Raw genomic sequence first — 14,786 nt, forward strand, 5'->3', positions numbered from 1 at the left:
AAGGTCATTTAAATAGACCGCACTACAAAGGGGGTCGGAACCTGAACCTCATCTAGCAAAACGCCAAGGTGCTTCCAAGTGCTGTGTATGGCGTGCTCCGTTTTCACTTCCAAGAGCGTATGAGGTCATCACAGAGGCATCGCAACCACGCAGGGCTCCGATTTCCCCGTTCCCCAAATAACTACGACACACGGTTTTACATTTTTTAAATCAACATAGCCCCAGGCCACAAGGAACAGCGGTGTGCGAATTCCACCGCACACCGTTCCGGGGAGCTGCGGATCAGAACTACGCCTGGAGAGGTCAGAGCCGCCCGCTGGTCAATGAGGCCGCCGGCCTCAGGTAATGTGTGCTGCAGCACGCAGGGCTGAAAGCTGCTCCGAGTCCAGGAGTGCTTCCAGCACCAGAGGCGAGAGCTCGGGAAGCCCGTGCCCACTGTGCCGAGCCAGGGCTCAACAGCTACCTTAACGCTTTTGCAGGGAGACCAGAATGGATAGGAGCAAGAAAAGAGCCCCGTCTTTTCATGCCATTTCTGACGCTACAGAACAGGGCTGCCTCGGCTTGTGCCCCCCTCAGCCAGTGGCAACCGGGGCTCAGCTGTCCTGCACATTCTTTGGGAGAACCACGAGGGACCCAAAAGCAATATTACTTCCACAGCCACAAAAAAAAAAATCTAGATCAGCACCATTTAATCTAGGTTCAAGTACATGGAAATTACAGACAGGCTAACAGCAATGGTTCTGATCTGATTAGGTGAAGTGGACTTCCCAGGAAAACACAGCAAATTTCCCATATCCTGCACTGCCTCTGCACGTCATGATCCACCTGAAATCACAAAGGATTTCTGCACCCGTATTCCACTATGAAGTCGAGGACCTCGGGCAGACGGCCCGCTACAGAGGTACCAGCAGAACCCCGGGCGTCACGCCTGCTCCCGCCGTGCAGACCGTCGGAGAAAGCAGGCCAGAGCCGAGCTCTGCTGACAACTCGCGCTAGCTACAGGCTCGAGTGCCTCTCTTGAGACAGACAGCACTGGTGCCTATTCAGAAACCCATTAAAACTGGGACTTAGCATACATGTTGGTTTAAAACTAAAAACGGGCACAAAATAATGCATTTTTTTAATTTTCCCCTAAATCGTTCATCGAGATGGCAAGGTGGCACAGGGGTCAGCATGGCTGCATCGCAAAACTGGGGCCCCGGCTTCAATTCCTGGGGTGCTATCGGTGTGGAGTTTACATGCTCTCCCTGCGTTTGGGTGCTCTGGTTGTCCAAAGACAAGGTGGTAGGTTAACTGAATTCTGGGACAACTGGCCCTGCCGAGTGTGTGTGTGGCGTCCCGTCTATCCCACTGCTTGCTGGGATAGGCTCCGGCTCCCCCCCCCCCCCCGACCCCGAATCGCATGCAGCAGTTTGAAAACGGATGGAGGTTTATTCATTCGGCCTTTAACGTTATCCGTACACTCGGGAAAGTGTCTCTCCCGCCTAACAAACGCCACCCCGCAGACGAGAGGGGCAGAGAGGCGGGTTACCTTCCACGAAGGCCTGCACCGTGCGGTCCACCGAGTTCTCGAAGTGCTGCAGCACCAGGACGATCTCGTTATTGCTCTTGTTGGGGACGACGGCCCGCACGGCGTTGATCTGAAAGGCAGAGGGACGCGCGCGTGAGCGTGGGAGTGGGAGTGGGCGCGGGCGCGGGCCTCGCCCGGTTCTCGAAGACAAGCCGCGGGCGGCGCGACCCCGCCTCGAGGTCCTGGAAGAGATGGCCGCCAGTACGCGAGTGACTTCGCTCTGGAGGGCGGGGGGGGGGCGAGGATTGCACGTGTACAAACGGTTGCAAAAATGCAGATCGGTTGAGCAGCTGCAATTGCATAGCTCGTGGCTGCAGCGCCCATTTCCCCGAGAGCTCAGTGCGTCACAACAGGAGTGGCGACTCCTGTTCCAAAACCAGTTCAGCACCTGGCAGCTCACGTCTCACCGGGACGCCTCTCGAGTGCTCCGGCTGCAAGGGCGTTCCCTCCCTGTGAACAGTGCCTTTCAGTTTCACTTCAACAGAAGTGAAAGGACAAGGAGACTACAGGATATTACCTTACTGGGAGTGGGACTATAGGGGGAACTGGATAAGTGAATATGTTAATCCCCCCCAAATAAAGTAATCTTTATCTGTGTATTGAAAGGCAGTTCAACATAAGAATCGACCTGAAACTCGATCTGGCCACTGCCAGCAGGTCTGCGTCCCATAATGCCATGGGACTAAATACCAGTACCAGGAACTAAGATTTTGAAGACCTGCGGGGCAGAACTCTTCAGCACAGTGGAATCTGAACACAAAGCTGGCACCTGCATTAGGGGGTGACCATTAATATCTTCTGACCACTGGGAAAAGGGTTATGACCACAACACTTTTGTCTCCTCGACTAACGACTTATTAAATAAAAAACCAGTGATTTTTACACTGCTGGAAAGCCCGCTATGGTGCCTTGCTGAGGCCCGCAGAGGCAGTGCCCCTAACCCTGGAGTGTTCTGCGCTGCCCATCGCACACCGGTGCCACCCCCACCTTACCTTCTCCTTCATCTTCTCAAAAGTGCCGCCCTGCGACATGACCATCTTGGAGTGGGTGTCGAACACCACGCCCGAGGTGTCTGCGGAGATAAAAACGGGACAGGCGGCTGTTGGCCCTCTGGTCGACGACAGGCAGCAGGCGCACACTGCTGGAGAAGTTCCTCCCCCTTCCCCTTAAAAGAGTCAGGAGTCCGTCTCGGAAGTTAAAAAGTTTTTATTTCACACGCGTGGGAGCGAAAAAGAGGTGCTCGTGTATTTTTCCTCAGAGTATTTCAACTAGAACAGGCCTTACATTTTTTTTTTGTTATCGATCGCGCTCCCCTGTGCTTACAAATTTGGCAGTGGTCCAGAATCACACACATCTTCCTAATTCCTTATTTGCTAAACATAACTTCTTTTAATACAGTTCAGGTGGGTGGCTGTGTCAGCATGCGTAGGCTGCAAAGGAACAAGTAATAGGTTTATTCCATGCTGAAAAAAAGGGAGAAAGAAAACACAATGTTTCGGCCGTGAAGCCTTCTTCAGGTACAAGCAATCCCTCACACCTGAGGAAGGCTTCACGGCCGAAACATTGTGTTTTCTTTCTCCCTTTTTTTCAGCATGGAATTAAACCTATTACTTGTTCTTTTAATATAATTGGTTACTTGGGTTGCAGCACACATTCCTATAGAACAGTATAGAATTACATTGTAACCCTTGTGTCGAGCAGAGTTTACCAATCCAGGTCTAAATGTCCACCTATAACATACTGCATCTCCTGCAGGAAAAGCGTGTACAAGGTTCACACCGCTGGCAGAGCCATCATGTACACGCCCAGGCTAATGCCCCTGACCGAGCCTCTGGCACAGGGAAAGGATGTCAGGTTCATCTCTACTCCCCAGACCTGCTACACCAACTCAAGATGGACACGAAGCAGCATTCTCAACTTCAGCCCTTCAGGGTTACTAGGGTCTTAAACCGGAGACATTGGCGAACTCGGCTCCTGCCGAACCTGATGAAGGCGTCCAGCTGGGTTAGAGCAGAGATCGGGGCTCCCTCTAGCTCCCTCACCAGTGCTGGAGGCTGCTGGGAGTACCTGGTCCCACTGGTCAGGATTCATCCTGCTGTCTGTAAGCAGGGCACCAGGAGGCTGGATGAGGTGATGCCAAGGTGTTGAACTCTGACCTAGTTCACGACCCCAGACAATAACCTCCGCCTCCGTAGGAAGAGAGGCCTACTAAAAGCCATCCGTCTCCGTGTTTGACGGCAAAGAAGGAAAGATGGACTTGGCCACTGGCAAAACAGAAAAGCTAAGTTTTTCTTTTGCAATCATTTCAGTAGATTAAAATGCAAAGCCTCCTGGTCTAGAGCACACAAGGTAACGGGCTGCACAGGGAGCACGACGCAGCCCTCTGGGACCTGCGCGCCGATGGCCGCTCATGCACGAGCGGACAACAGCCTTCAAGCCCAGCGCCAGCCGTCAAGACACCGTTTGCAGGCAGGGCAGCTCTTCCCCAGAGAGCAGCTGGGGCCACAGGAGGCAAGACGAGGCCGGGCAGGAGCAGGAGTCCAGTACAGGACAGCCACCTCGACTCCCTCTGCGGGACGACCCTGGACTGCCACCTCCAGACCCAAGCAAACAAGCGAGGACGCCTGCCTTGAAGGGCACTGGACCCGTGGGCAGCAGCTGCTAACTGGGTACCCCGGGTCCTAGGCAGAGGATGCCTGCTGCCCACGTTCTCCGAAACGTTTTTGTCCAATGAAATGGAGGCAAAGAGGAAAAATCTGGTCTTGTCACCCTTGGAGGTTTGACGGGCAGTCAACAGAAGAGAGGGATGACACTGCCCCTCTGAAATACCTCACAAACATCCAACTGGTGCAGAAGACAGGCCTGAATCTGTGCTCTCGCGATGGAGGGGGCACGTGGGTCAAGTCTTGCTCAAGTAAAGCACTGCGGGACACTGACAGGGCACCTCCCACACACACACACACACACACACACACACACACACACACACACACACGTCCTTCTACAAAAGGGGTGGTGGAACTCATGGCAGGGAGAAGAAATGAGGAAGTAGGCCGTATCTCGACCGGCTCGACCTGATAGTCGCTTCAAAAAGTTTGTTCTTATCTAAAGGGTAACTAGGAAACGGCGAGAGAGAAACAGCTCGGTGGACCGAGAGGCAAGCGAGCAGACGTGAGCAGGAGGGCCGAATCTGAGCTCTGGCCCATCAGCCTTTGCAAACGGGGCTCTGCGAGCAATTTGCCATGCAAAGCATGAGCCCAAGCAAAGCCTGGTGCACGGGTAGAGAAGCATGGCGCGGCACTCGCTGGCTTTTACAGGGAAGGGGGTTTCGCTGCAACGTACCAACTGGATGGGAAAAAAGAAAACCCAAAACTACACAAAAAAAAAACCTCCCAGACCACAGGAGCGGAGTCTCCTTCCTCTCGTCGGGCCTCGTCGAGAGGAGCTCTGTAAACAGCTGTGCTCTGTGAGCAGGGAGGTCGCCTGCAGCGTGAACAAGACTCTCGCAGGTTGAAAGCCGCCAGCCTTCGTTTCCATGACACCGATCGAGCGGACGTGAGCGATGCACTGCAGGAGAGGCTACACATTCTGAAAGATCAGACGCCCGGTGCGCAGAGCCCGAAAGGCTCACGTAACGCCAGTCTCGGTCCCATCCCCAGGTCAGCCTTCGTAAAAGGAAATTCAGACACTCCTGATCCTACAGAAATATAGATGTGAAGACCCGAAAAAGAATTCGTGCAATCAAGGCTTTTGTCCGCCGCCAATCTTTTTAATACATCAAACCAGCCATGTCAACCTCACGCGCTGACTTCTCACAAACCGCTGGTTGAGATCCGGGATCAGTACCCAAACAATCCGGACGGACCCTCCTCGTGGTGGCACACCCACATCACCCTGCAACTCACAACTGGCAGCCCACTGCAGCTCAGCAGGTGTGAGCCTGGTCAGTACCTGGATGGGAGACCGCCTGGGAAAAACTAAGGTTGCTGTTGGAAGAGGTGTTAGTGGGGCCAGTAGGGGGCGCTCACCCTGCGGTCCACGTGGGTCCTAATGCCCCAGTATAGTGATGGGGACACTATACTGTAAATAGGCGCCGTCCTTCGGATGGGATGTAAAACCAAAGTTCATAACTCTCTGTGGTCATTAAAAAAATCCCAGGCTGTTTCTCGCTGGGTGTTAGTGTCCTGGCCAAATTTCCCATTGGCCCTTACCAATCATGGCCTCCTAATAATCCCCATCTATGAATTGGCTTCATTACTCTGCTCTCCTCCCCACTGAGAGCTGGTGTGTGGTGTTCTGGCGCACTATGGCTGCCGTCGCATCATCCAGGTGGGGCTGCACACTGGTGGTGGTGGAGGGGAGTCCCCATTACCTGTAAAGCGCTTTGAGTGGAGTGTCCAGAAAAGCGTTATATAAGTGTAAGCAATTATTATTACTACTACATCTTCCTCATCCTCCACTGCTCCCTACGTCAGCGATGGCAGCATCCGGCTGAGCCCAGGACGGAGAAGCAGTCCAACACCCTGCTGGAATCCACATCCGCATGACTTGAAAACCGAAATGAACAGCACTGGAAAACTAAAATGGACCTGATCGATCACCAACAGGACATTTGTTTATGCAAACCCCTGCGGACACGCCGCTGGTCCGGGTTTCCTGAGCCTTCTTGCTGGCCACTGGCGCGAGAACGGTGAACGCCTGCAGGGCAAAGGCATGGCTTGGGAAGCCGAGGTGTTCTGCTGCCGTCCCCCTCTGTGTAACGCACTTCAGCAAAGAAAGAGAAGCACACAGTACATGGAGTTCGACTTTCAGCAGGGCTGCAGAGATAGGAACAAGACCGGGAAGCAAGATCCTGTTCCGTGTGCCTGCGGTGAGGGGAGATTAGATTACACTTCTTAATCTCTCGGTATGGTTAGAAAGGGACTGGCCTCTCCCTGGAAGGCTTTAACACCTTTAGAAACAGCACAGTACCCACACACACACACCTCCTTTCAGCTGCCAGCAAACCACAGCCCTTTAAAAACACCTTCGCTTTGCCAGCCGACTCAGAGCGAGCGACTGCAACTAGGAAACTCAGGGCAGGAACATGAGAAGACCTCAGTTAAAAGGGCGGTGAAGACTACAGAATGACTAACTCCGTCCAGCCCAACACTGTGGGAAGAGCGGGCTTCAGGACAGTGGCTCCTCTGTGCAAGAAAAAAAAAACTGGGTCACAGTCACGTCCAGGTGAGGAGGAAAAGAGCTGCCCGAGACTCTGGATTAAATGAACATTGAGCTCAGAGGCAGTAGAGAGGCTATGCACAGACATTTGTGAACGACAGAGAAGAAATACAAGGACAAATACTGCAGATCAGACTAGCACAAGTTTTTCTGGCAGCAGAAGCAACCAAATCAACTAAAACTGCACCCAAGTACTGCTTTTCGCTCACGTGGAAAAGAGCAGAATTACTGTATTCCAGCATCCCTGTCCCAGATTGTCAGCACTGGCCGATCTCCTGGATGACAGCCGAGTTAGGACATGACAGGGAAGCTTGGAAAACGAATCGTTCCAGGATCTGGAGAGGTGTGGACCCCACCCTGCCCCGTGCCTGCGCAGGACCTGCGCTTTGTCACATCGGCCTCCGGCACCGGGGCAAAGCCGCATCCGGCGCCGCGCCAAACGGAGAGGGCGATCAGGAGAACGTACAAGGGGTTCCCCCCGCCAGCGAGGGACACTGAAGTCGTTACAAAGACCTGGAAGATGAACGTCCGAGGACCTGCAGCTCCTGGGGATATCGTACTGAAGAGAACCTCCGGAAGTTCTAGTTGGAATACAGAACGTTACCGACTTCGCCAAACAGCTATTCCACCAAAAACAGCTACAATGGAGGAACAACGAATTCCATCGGACATGACCATGAACAATGCCCGCCTGATTCCCTGAAGACGGCCTGCATTAAGCCTCTCAGGACACCCGAGGACACGGCCTCAACAAAAAGTCAAGCCGACCCGCAGCTCATTAGAAATCGAGAACAGCTAGGTGACCTAGGAACAGGCATGAAGCAAGGGCAACCTGGAAAGCGTCCAACTTTCACTTTTGTTCTCAAAAGGGCGTCGACCAGCACTCCAGGTACAGCTGCTGTTTATTCATCTCCCGAGATCTGTATTCCGCGGACCCTGTGGGACGACACGAATGTCATTCCAATCAAGCGAAGCTGCACTGGAAGCAGGTAGCTCCTGGTAGCTGGTGCCAAACCTCTCAAGAGCTGACAGCCTACTGCGAGTTACTGGGCCAGCCAAAATAACTCGCAACACTGCCAAGAGAGGCAGAGCGAGTATTACATACTGTATCTGTTCTGCAAAGCCCCTCCGTCGTCGGATGAATCACCGAGTGCCGCGTGGAAAGAAGTCTGCAAACCTCATTTTCCGAGTTCAACTGAACTGCAGCTGGAACCATGAGCAGCACTGCCAGCTCTGGATTAATGACAAGGACACCGAGGAAGATCTGCCAAGCATAAAACCCAGCCCGAGATCCAGAGGATTATCTTTCCACTTTCAGAATATGCTAGAACTGAAAGAAGGGCTAGAGAGCACACTGTTTGCAGAGCTGAAGAAAATCCGGATCCAGGGACAAAGTCCTTCCCAGATGCAATCCACACTGTGAGGCAATTCTTCAGCCACTAGCTCCCTGCGGTTCTCCTCCCGGAGCGGCGTGTTTTCCCATCGTCTGTGGTCATTTGGGCCACGGAGCGAGGTAAGGAATAAATTTTAGGGCCAGGAGAAGACCAGGTCTCCAGGCCTCAGCTCCTCAGCAGCGGGTGGTGTCTTGTCGGGACGAGCAGAGCTGCCAAAGCCGTTTACGTAACCGTGCTGCCGGCCGCAGGGCACACTGGCCACAAGGCTGCCCATTCTTCCCAGGATCGCTCAGTATCCGGGTCTTACAGCCATCACCCACACCGAGACCAACCAACCCCCTCACTCTGATACACGAGAAGAGCCCTTTCCCCTTATGGGGTGTACACTAGGCCTGACAATGGGAAACTGCACCCAGGCTGGACAAGAACTAGGCCGATTCAGCTCAACACACCAGGTGCGGGTCCTTGCATCCAACTGTTGACGATGGTCAAACAAAAGATACAGTTCGAGTCAGATATTGGCCACACACTTGCAGAGCACTCCAGAAGTGAACTGATCTGATCTTCACAACTGCCTCCAAGCCATTGGCCACCAAGGAGCTTAAGTTGCCTGTCAAACCTGTGGGACTGCTGCCCCCCGGACCCATGGCCTAGTTTCTATTAAAATCTGTGCCGGACGTGAAATGCTGGCTCGCATCTTGATTGTGCTCTTCTGTTTCAATGGAAACTGTGCTAGAGGTCAGGTGGGTCAAGGCACGAATTCAGTCGAAGCTCAGAGAACAGGACTCTGCTATACTCCCAGCCTCAGAAGAAGTCTCTTCCGTGCCAGTTAAGCACCCAAAGGCATGGGAGGATCATGGGAAAGATCAGAGCACTGGTGCTGCAGTTTGATAATCCACCCCTTGAGTGCAGGCATCCTGCAGACTGCACAGGTTCTGTCAAATTAACACACCTAGCAGAGGACTTCACTCTCCATTTAGAAGTTCAGCTACTGTTCTGGAGGGACACTGTATTTACAGGTTTTCCCACCTCAATCAACTGGACTGGACCAACCCACCAACTTCTCCCAACTCATCAGGGGCTGCAGCATTAAACAGCCAGAGGAAGCCTGCAAATACAGGGGCCCTCCTGGATCCCAGACCTACACAACCCCACGCGCACCCCCTTCGAAAAGACAGCTCCTGGAAGATTAACACCCTCAGGAAACTCACCCTTCTGACTGTGCTTCTTGGCCATCCTGCGATCCCAAACTTCAACGTGACCAGGAGAGGCCGGTAATTCCAAAGAACCTCCAAGCCTTTGCCCTTTCGTTGGGACCTGAAGCTTAAGGCGATGAGGGGTCAGTCACAAGCAACTTTCTCCCACCTGGGATTCCGATTTCCTTTCGAGCAAGAGAAAAGGGTAACAAATAAAAATGGCAACGAGTCCTTTCAGTCTTCGCCACAAACACTCTTCTGACTGGACTCCAGCACTCCCCCCGACGAGCGAGCGTCTCCTCTCTCTCTCTCTCTCTCTCTCTCTCTCTCTCTCCCCCACGCGTCGCCAACCAGCAGCAGCTCACATTCCAAACATCCGGGGAAGCTCCGAAGGGAAGGGATTCCGGAACGGGGACGTTAACGAGCCGCAGTCCTCCCTGGTGTGGCAAACATCGTCTTCGCTCCCGGTAGCTCAGTCCGCTGTCCTCTGCAAGACACAGACCAAAATTTAAAAACGCAGAAGAGGGGGGTGCGGTTTAGAAATCGCCTCCTTCCCGAGACGGCGCGACGCACAGGAGGCAGGAGCGTCACGGACCGGGAGAGAGACGGCGTGGGAGAGAGAGATGGAGAGGGCAGGAGGATTAGTACACTAATGCTCGTCTCTCCTCCTCAACCATCCAGGGAGTTATTAGAACCAGCTTCTCTTAAAGGAAAATATGCCTGTTAATGTAACGAGACCAGAAAGCTATGAAGAGACTGGGAAAAGCTCTTAAAACCAGAAGTCAGGGCACTTCTCGAGCCAGACCATGAGAACCTCACAGTAATCGGCTGTTTGAAGCCATTTCCTCTGCACAGGCTTTCTGCCGAAACGCCGATCAAAAATTAAAAGCATATTTCCATTAGTCACGCCACCCGACAACTTTTGTTTCTGGGCTCAATCCAGTATTCACTGCAGCCACCATTGGCTTTAAACTAGCACAGACTCCAGAAAACACACAAAAAAAAAAGAGTAATCTGGTGGAAGGTCTAAAATGTACCCCCTCAGGCAATCAAAAAGTGAGTCATTTCGCAACTTTGTACCAACAACCAGGCTGAAACTGTTAAGCAAAAACGCCAAACTGAATTTCCCACCGAACTGAGGCAGCACAGCCTCCGGGTTTGGCATCAGCCAGCGGTTTGGCTCTCGATGCTTTTCGGAAGCCCAGTAACGGACTGCGCTCAGACCAGATCTTGGGAAATGCCAGGAAAACAATCAGGAAGCACTCGGACACACCAGCGACGTGGTTTTAAGAGAGTGGCTCCAAGAACCAGAATCCTGCTCTTTCCTCCCTTCGTTAATGGGCTCCCAGTACACTGGCCCGGATCAGAAACACCACCCTGAACCACAGCATGGATCCGTCACACAGACGGTGCTACAGCTCTTTGGGACGAGTCCAACTCCTTCCCTCTGCAGCGGCACTGCCTAGTGATTGGGCATTATGGTAAATCTGCATTCGGTTTGAAAATGGAGGACCTACAAGTGTTCTTCCCAGGAACGAGAGCGGGAGGAGGACGATGGGGGGTACCAGCACCCCTGACCCGTTTCAGTACACGAGGACTACGGCAGACACCAGCCCTGTGGCACGAAACCCGTTAACGCATTCCACCTCAGAAGGCAACGATGAATAATAAACAACATTCGTGGCGGCTCCTCTCGGTCTTCGGAAATTCAGTTTACCGAGCCGAAGCCGCGACCGGAGGTTGACGTTTCGGGGGGACGCAACACGGACACGGCCCCTCTCCTGCACAGCGCGCAGGGGGGGAGGGCGAGTCTTGGCGAAAGAGAAAGTGTCGGATTCCTCTTGGGTCTGACTGACCAGCAAGGACAGAGCCAAGCCACACAATCCCACTCAGCAACACTTCTCCTGCACCCAAGACAAGGTCCCTTTATTGACCCTATACAATTTCTTGTATCAGGAATTTGTCTTTTCGCAGACCCCAGCTTGCTCTCCAGGAGACACACAGACAGGGAGAGAAGCTTGGGGTCAGAGCGCAGGATCAGCCATCTATACAGCACCCCTGGAGCAGCTGGGGTTAAGGGCCTTGCTCAGGGGCCACACTGGAGTAGGATTCCTCTGCTGGCCACGGGATTTGAACCGGCAACCTTCCAGCCACGGGCACAGATCCACCTACGCCAAGTACCCCCACGTGCAGGACCGATGTTACTTCAGCACATCCTGGAGAAACACCATCCACTCCAGTTCCCTGCGTCCGTTTCGGCAGGAAGGAGGAGGAAACGAGGCTGTCGGCACCAGTTCAGCCCTGCTCCCCCCAGACCCCACACCTCCCAGGAACGCATCGCCCGACCGCTTTCGAGCTGCGAGAAGCGGACAAGATCCACTGCAATCGGTTCCAAATGCTCTTTCCGAACGACCCCATTTTACGGTGGCCCATCACGTCAACCCCCCCCACCCCCAAAAAAGAAGCAGGACGATAGCCAGACGGATTGGGAAAACACTTCCGGCATTCCCAACACCGCACACAGCCAGAGTTCTAACAGTGTCCGACAGGATTCAAACTGGCACACGGCCGGATCCAACTGGGGAAAAAGCATTGAGGAATTCGGGGCCTTGTAACACACTGAGCTGAAACCAGGGGAAGCTGCCCAGGTGTGCAGTCACTCCAGGCAACATTCGCCGTTAACCCTGGCTAACAGAGGCAGCATACGCAGGCCCGGAGGGCACGAAAACCAGTACTCCCAGTCCCGGGAACCCCCCCAGCTGCTGGTTCCCACTGCAGCTGAGCTCCTGACTTCAGGGAACCCCCACCCCAGATCACAGGCTGCTGGGCCTTTACAGCAGCTTTATTCCTGCTCAAAGGTGGGTGTCCTTGAGGTACTTACCCAACACCAGAGTGAAAAGGCCAATTCCTACATGTTTAGGAACAATTAAAGAGTTCAAATGAAACCTATTATTATGTAATTGCTGAAATTGAGGACTCAGCTGGCGGGGGTGTCCCCAGGACTGGGAACCCCTGCTCTACAGGATCATGGCGGCCGAGCCCTGTCCGACTGCCAGCCGGCTCTGTGCTTGAGCCAGGAGCATCGGCAGCGCTCCACATTGCAGAACCGGACCTTCACTATCCCCAGGAAGAGCACGGGGACCCTACTTTATCAGTTAGGGCATTTTCTGCCTCCTTGACGCCAGGGGTCAAAGTGCATTAGCTTGGGAATATCGCCAGAGCAAGGAGAAACATCTAACGCTTGTTTCAATAATTGAGCCGATGTCAAATGCACTCATGAAGGAATTTGCAAAAATATTCCCTTTGATACTTGAAGTAAATGCTTCTCCCAGCTCAGAAATTGCCACAATCTTAAACATTTTTTTTTTCCCTCAGAGTCGAGAGCCAGGACTTGCTGTGTTGGCGTTTTTTCCCAGAGGCGTGCGCTCAGCTGACGCACAAGCAGTGACCCGTCTCTCTCTCTCTTGCAAGAGCGGCTCACACCAGGCAAGCCAGATCCTGGGCAGCTCCCCGTCAGCAAACAGGCCGACTTCGTGGCTCCCTGACCACCCATCCCTGCCCTCCAGCCGCGCCGGCTCGGGGCAATGGAAACTGCAGCCGTGCAAACACGCCCGGTCCTCCGCGCACGTCACCTGTCGTGCGGCCCGCCGCCGCGCCCGGGGCACGCCCCGCCCTGGCGTCGTGCCAAAACACGACCGGCGTCAGCCGCCTTTATGACACCCCAGCGCTCGGGAACGTTCCCCGGGCGATCAAAGGTAAAGGCCAGGCGTGCCGAGACCCACAGCTGTGAGAGCTATGGGATCACGGATCCAAGAACAGGGCTGCTCGGCTGGCGGCCCCTTCCTGCCCGCTGCAGAGCCGAGCGGCCCGCGCCTTCACTGGCACCCCCCCAACCTGCAGGGGGCGCAAACGGCAGCGCTCACTGGAACTGGGCTCCTGACCGTGATCGCAAAAAGGCCGAAGTCAAGAACGCCCACTCGACATCCACTCATCTACCTGAAAATAGTCGTTATTCCCCCCCGTTTCCTAATGCACTGTGCACCCTGCGTGAAAGTGTTGTCTACTGTATGGTGCACGTCCCGAGAGGACAGCACAAATACGAGTCCCTGTCTACATGTGGCAAAAACTCTCTCCCTCACTATCAGCCAGAGAACCCAGACCACCACTGGCCACCCCCCCCTTGTTTAATACTCCCATCAGAGCGCAGATACCGACTCCCCAGCTCCAAAACCAACAGATTCAAGTTCTCATTCACACCTGTAGCCGTATCGTTACTTAACACTTGACCTTCTGTGTAAATGTGGGTATATTGTTGTTCCTGTCCGTCTGTACATCAACACTGCTGCTGTAAAACAACTTACCCCCCTCCCTCCCCCCTCCAGGATCATCAAGACTGTAGTCCTTCACGGGCCAGCGAACCAGAAGCAGAGCTTTTCAGCGCCACGTCACCCAGGAACCCCTCCAAAGAAAGCTACGAGGAAGTGCGCTGAAAACCAAGGAGGGCCTTTTTACACAAAGGGCTGTGCGAGTCTAGAACAGGCTCTGCAGCTGCGTTATCGAAGCTCGTCCTCCCAATTCCCCTTCAAGATCAGCTCAATCAGCTACCAACTGCTGAAGAAGCCAGCTGGAGCGAGCGGCCTCCTCATTTGTAACCTCGTGGTCTTATGCTCTTCTGACACTGGAACAACGTCACACAGCTGGCAGCTACTGTACAGTTGAACACGAGAGGCGTTCAAATGAGTTCCGAAAGGCAGACCTGCTCGGACTGGTGGTGGGTGGGTGGGTGCTATAAAAAAAAAAGGTTTCAACTATTAGAAAGGCTCGACTGATTAAAACCACAAATTCCTCCCTTACACACGAGCGCCAGGAAGTGTGCACAGATGGGAACAGCGGGGACATGTCAAACCTCGCTGGTGCGCACCGAACATCTGTAGAAACTAAAACCCATCGCAAACAGCTGCTCGGCAATCAAAGCGCAGCTTGTGATCCCGTTTTCAGTCACGGCACACTCATTTTTTTTTTTAACACATGCAGCCCTGTTCTCCTCTGAGGAGCCCTTATAATGAAGTACTGGTCTATAAATCCCAGGAGTGTGCTCGTGACACGGTTTAGAAGCCCTGGCTGGTCTGTTTTTGAAACGCATTCATAAAAAAAACGTCTATAGTGTTTTTCCATCCCGCAGGATACCGAAACGGTCCGCATGTCACATCCCCCCCCCCCCCCCGAAGCGCAGCCCCACCTGGGTGACACGGCAGCCTCTGTGCGCCGGCGGCTCACAGGCAGGAGCAAGAAACTGTTCCGACAATTGAATTAAGGGGGGGGAAACTCGAGGGAGACCAGGTGGTACGAGCTCAGAGGGCTCAGAGCAAGACCGGCTCTCTCGGTCATTCCTGCACTCCCGCGCCT

At 53.8% G+C, this 14,786-nt stretch overlaps 1 protein-coding gene across 2 annotated transcripts in view; it reads right to left on the reverse strand.

The window, feature by feature from the left end:
* Positions 1 to 14,786, reverse strand: part of spats2 (spermatogenesis associated serine rich 2) — a 33,225-nt gene that overhangs the window by 14,268 nt on the left and 4,171 nt on the right. For both annotated transcript variants that reach the window (XM_088916415.1, XM_088916407.1), the window contains exons 2-5: positions 9,746 to 9,867; positions 9,396 to 9,565; positions 2,563 to 2,642; positions 1,532 to 1,640 (exon numbers count right to left, since the gene is read on the reverse strand). In XM_088916415.1, coding sequence (XP_088772541.1) covers positions 1,532 to 1,640; positions 2,563 to 2,642; positions 9,396 to 9,420 — 214 coding nt within the window. In that variant the 5' untranslated portion in view covers positions 9,421 to 9,565; positions 9,746 to 9,867. The remainder of the gene's footprint in view (positions 1 to 1,531; positions 1,641 to 2,562; positions 2,643 to 9,395; positions 9,566 to 9,745; positions 9,868 to 14,786) is intronic.

This window comes from Atractosteus spatula, chromosome 1 (genome assembly GCF_055471065.1).
Source record: "Atractosteus spatula isolate fAtrSpa1 chromosome 1, fAtrSpa1.hap1, whole genome shotgun sequence".
NCBI lineage: Eukaryota > Metazoa > Chordata > Actinopteri > Semionotiformes > Lepisosteidae > Atractosteus > Atractosteus spatula.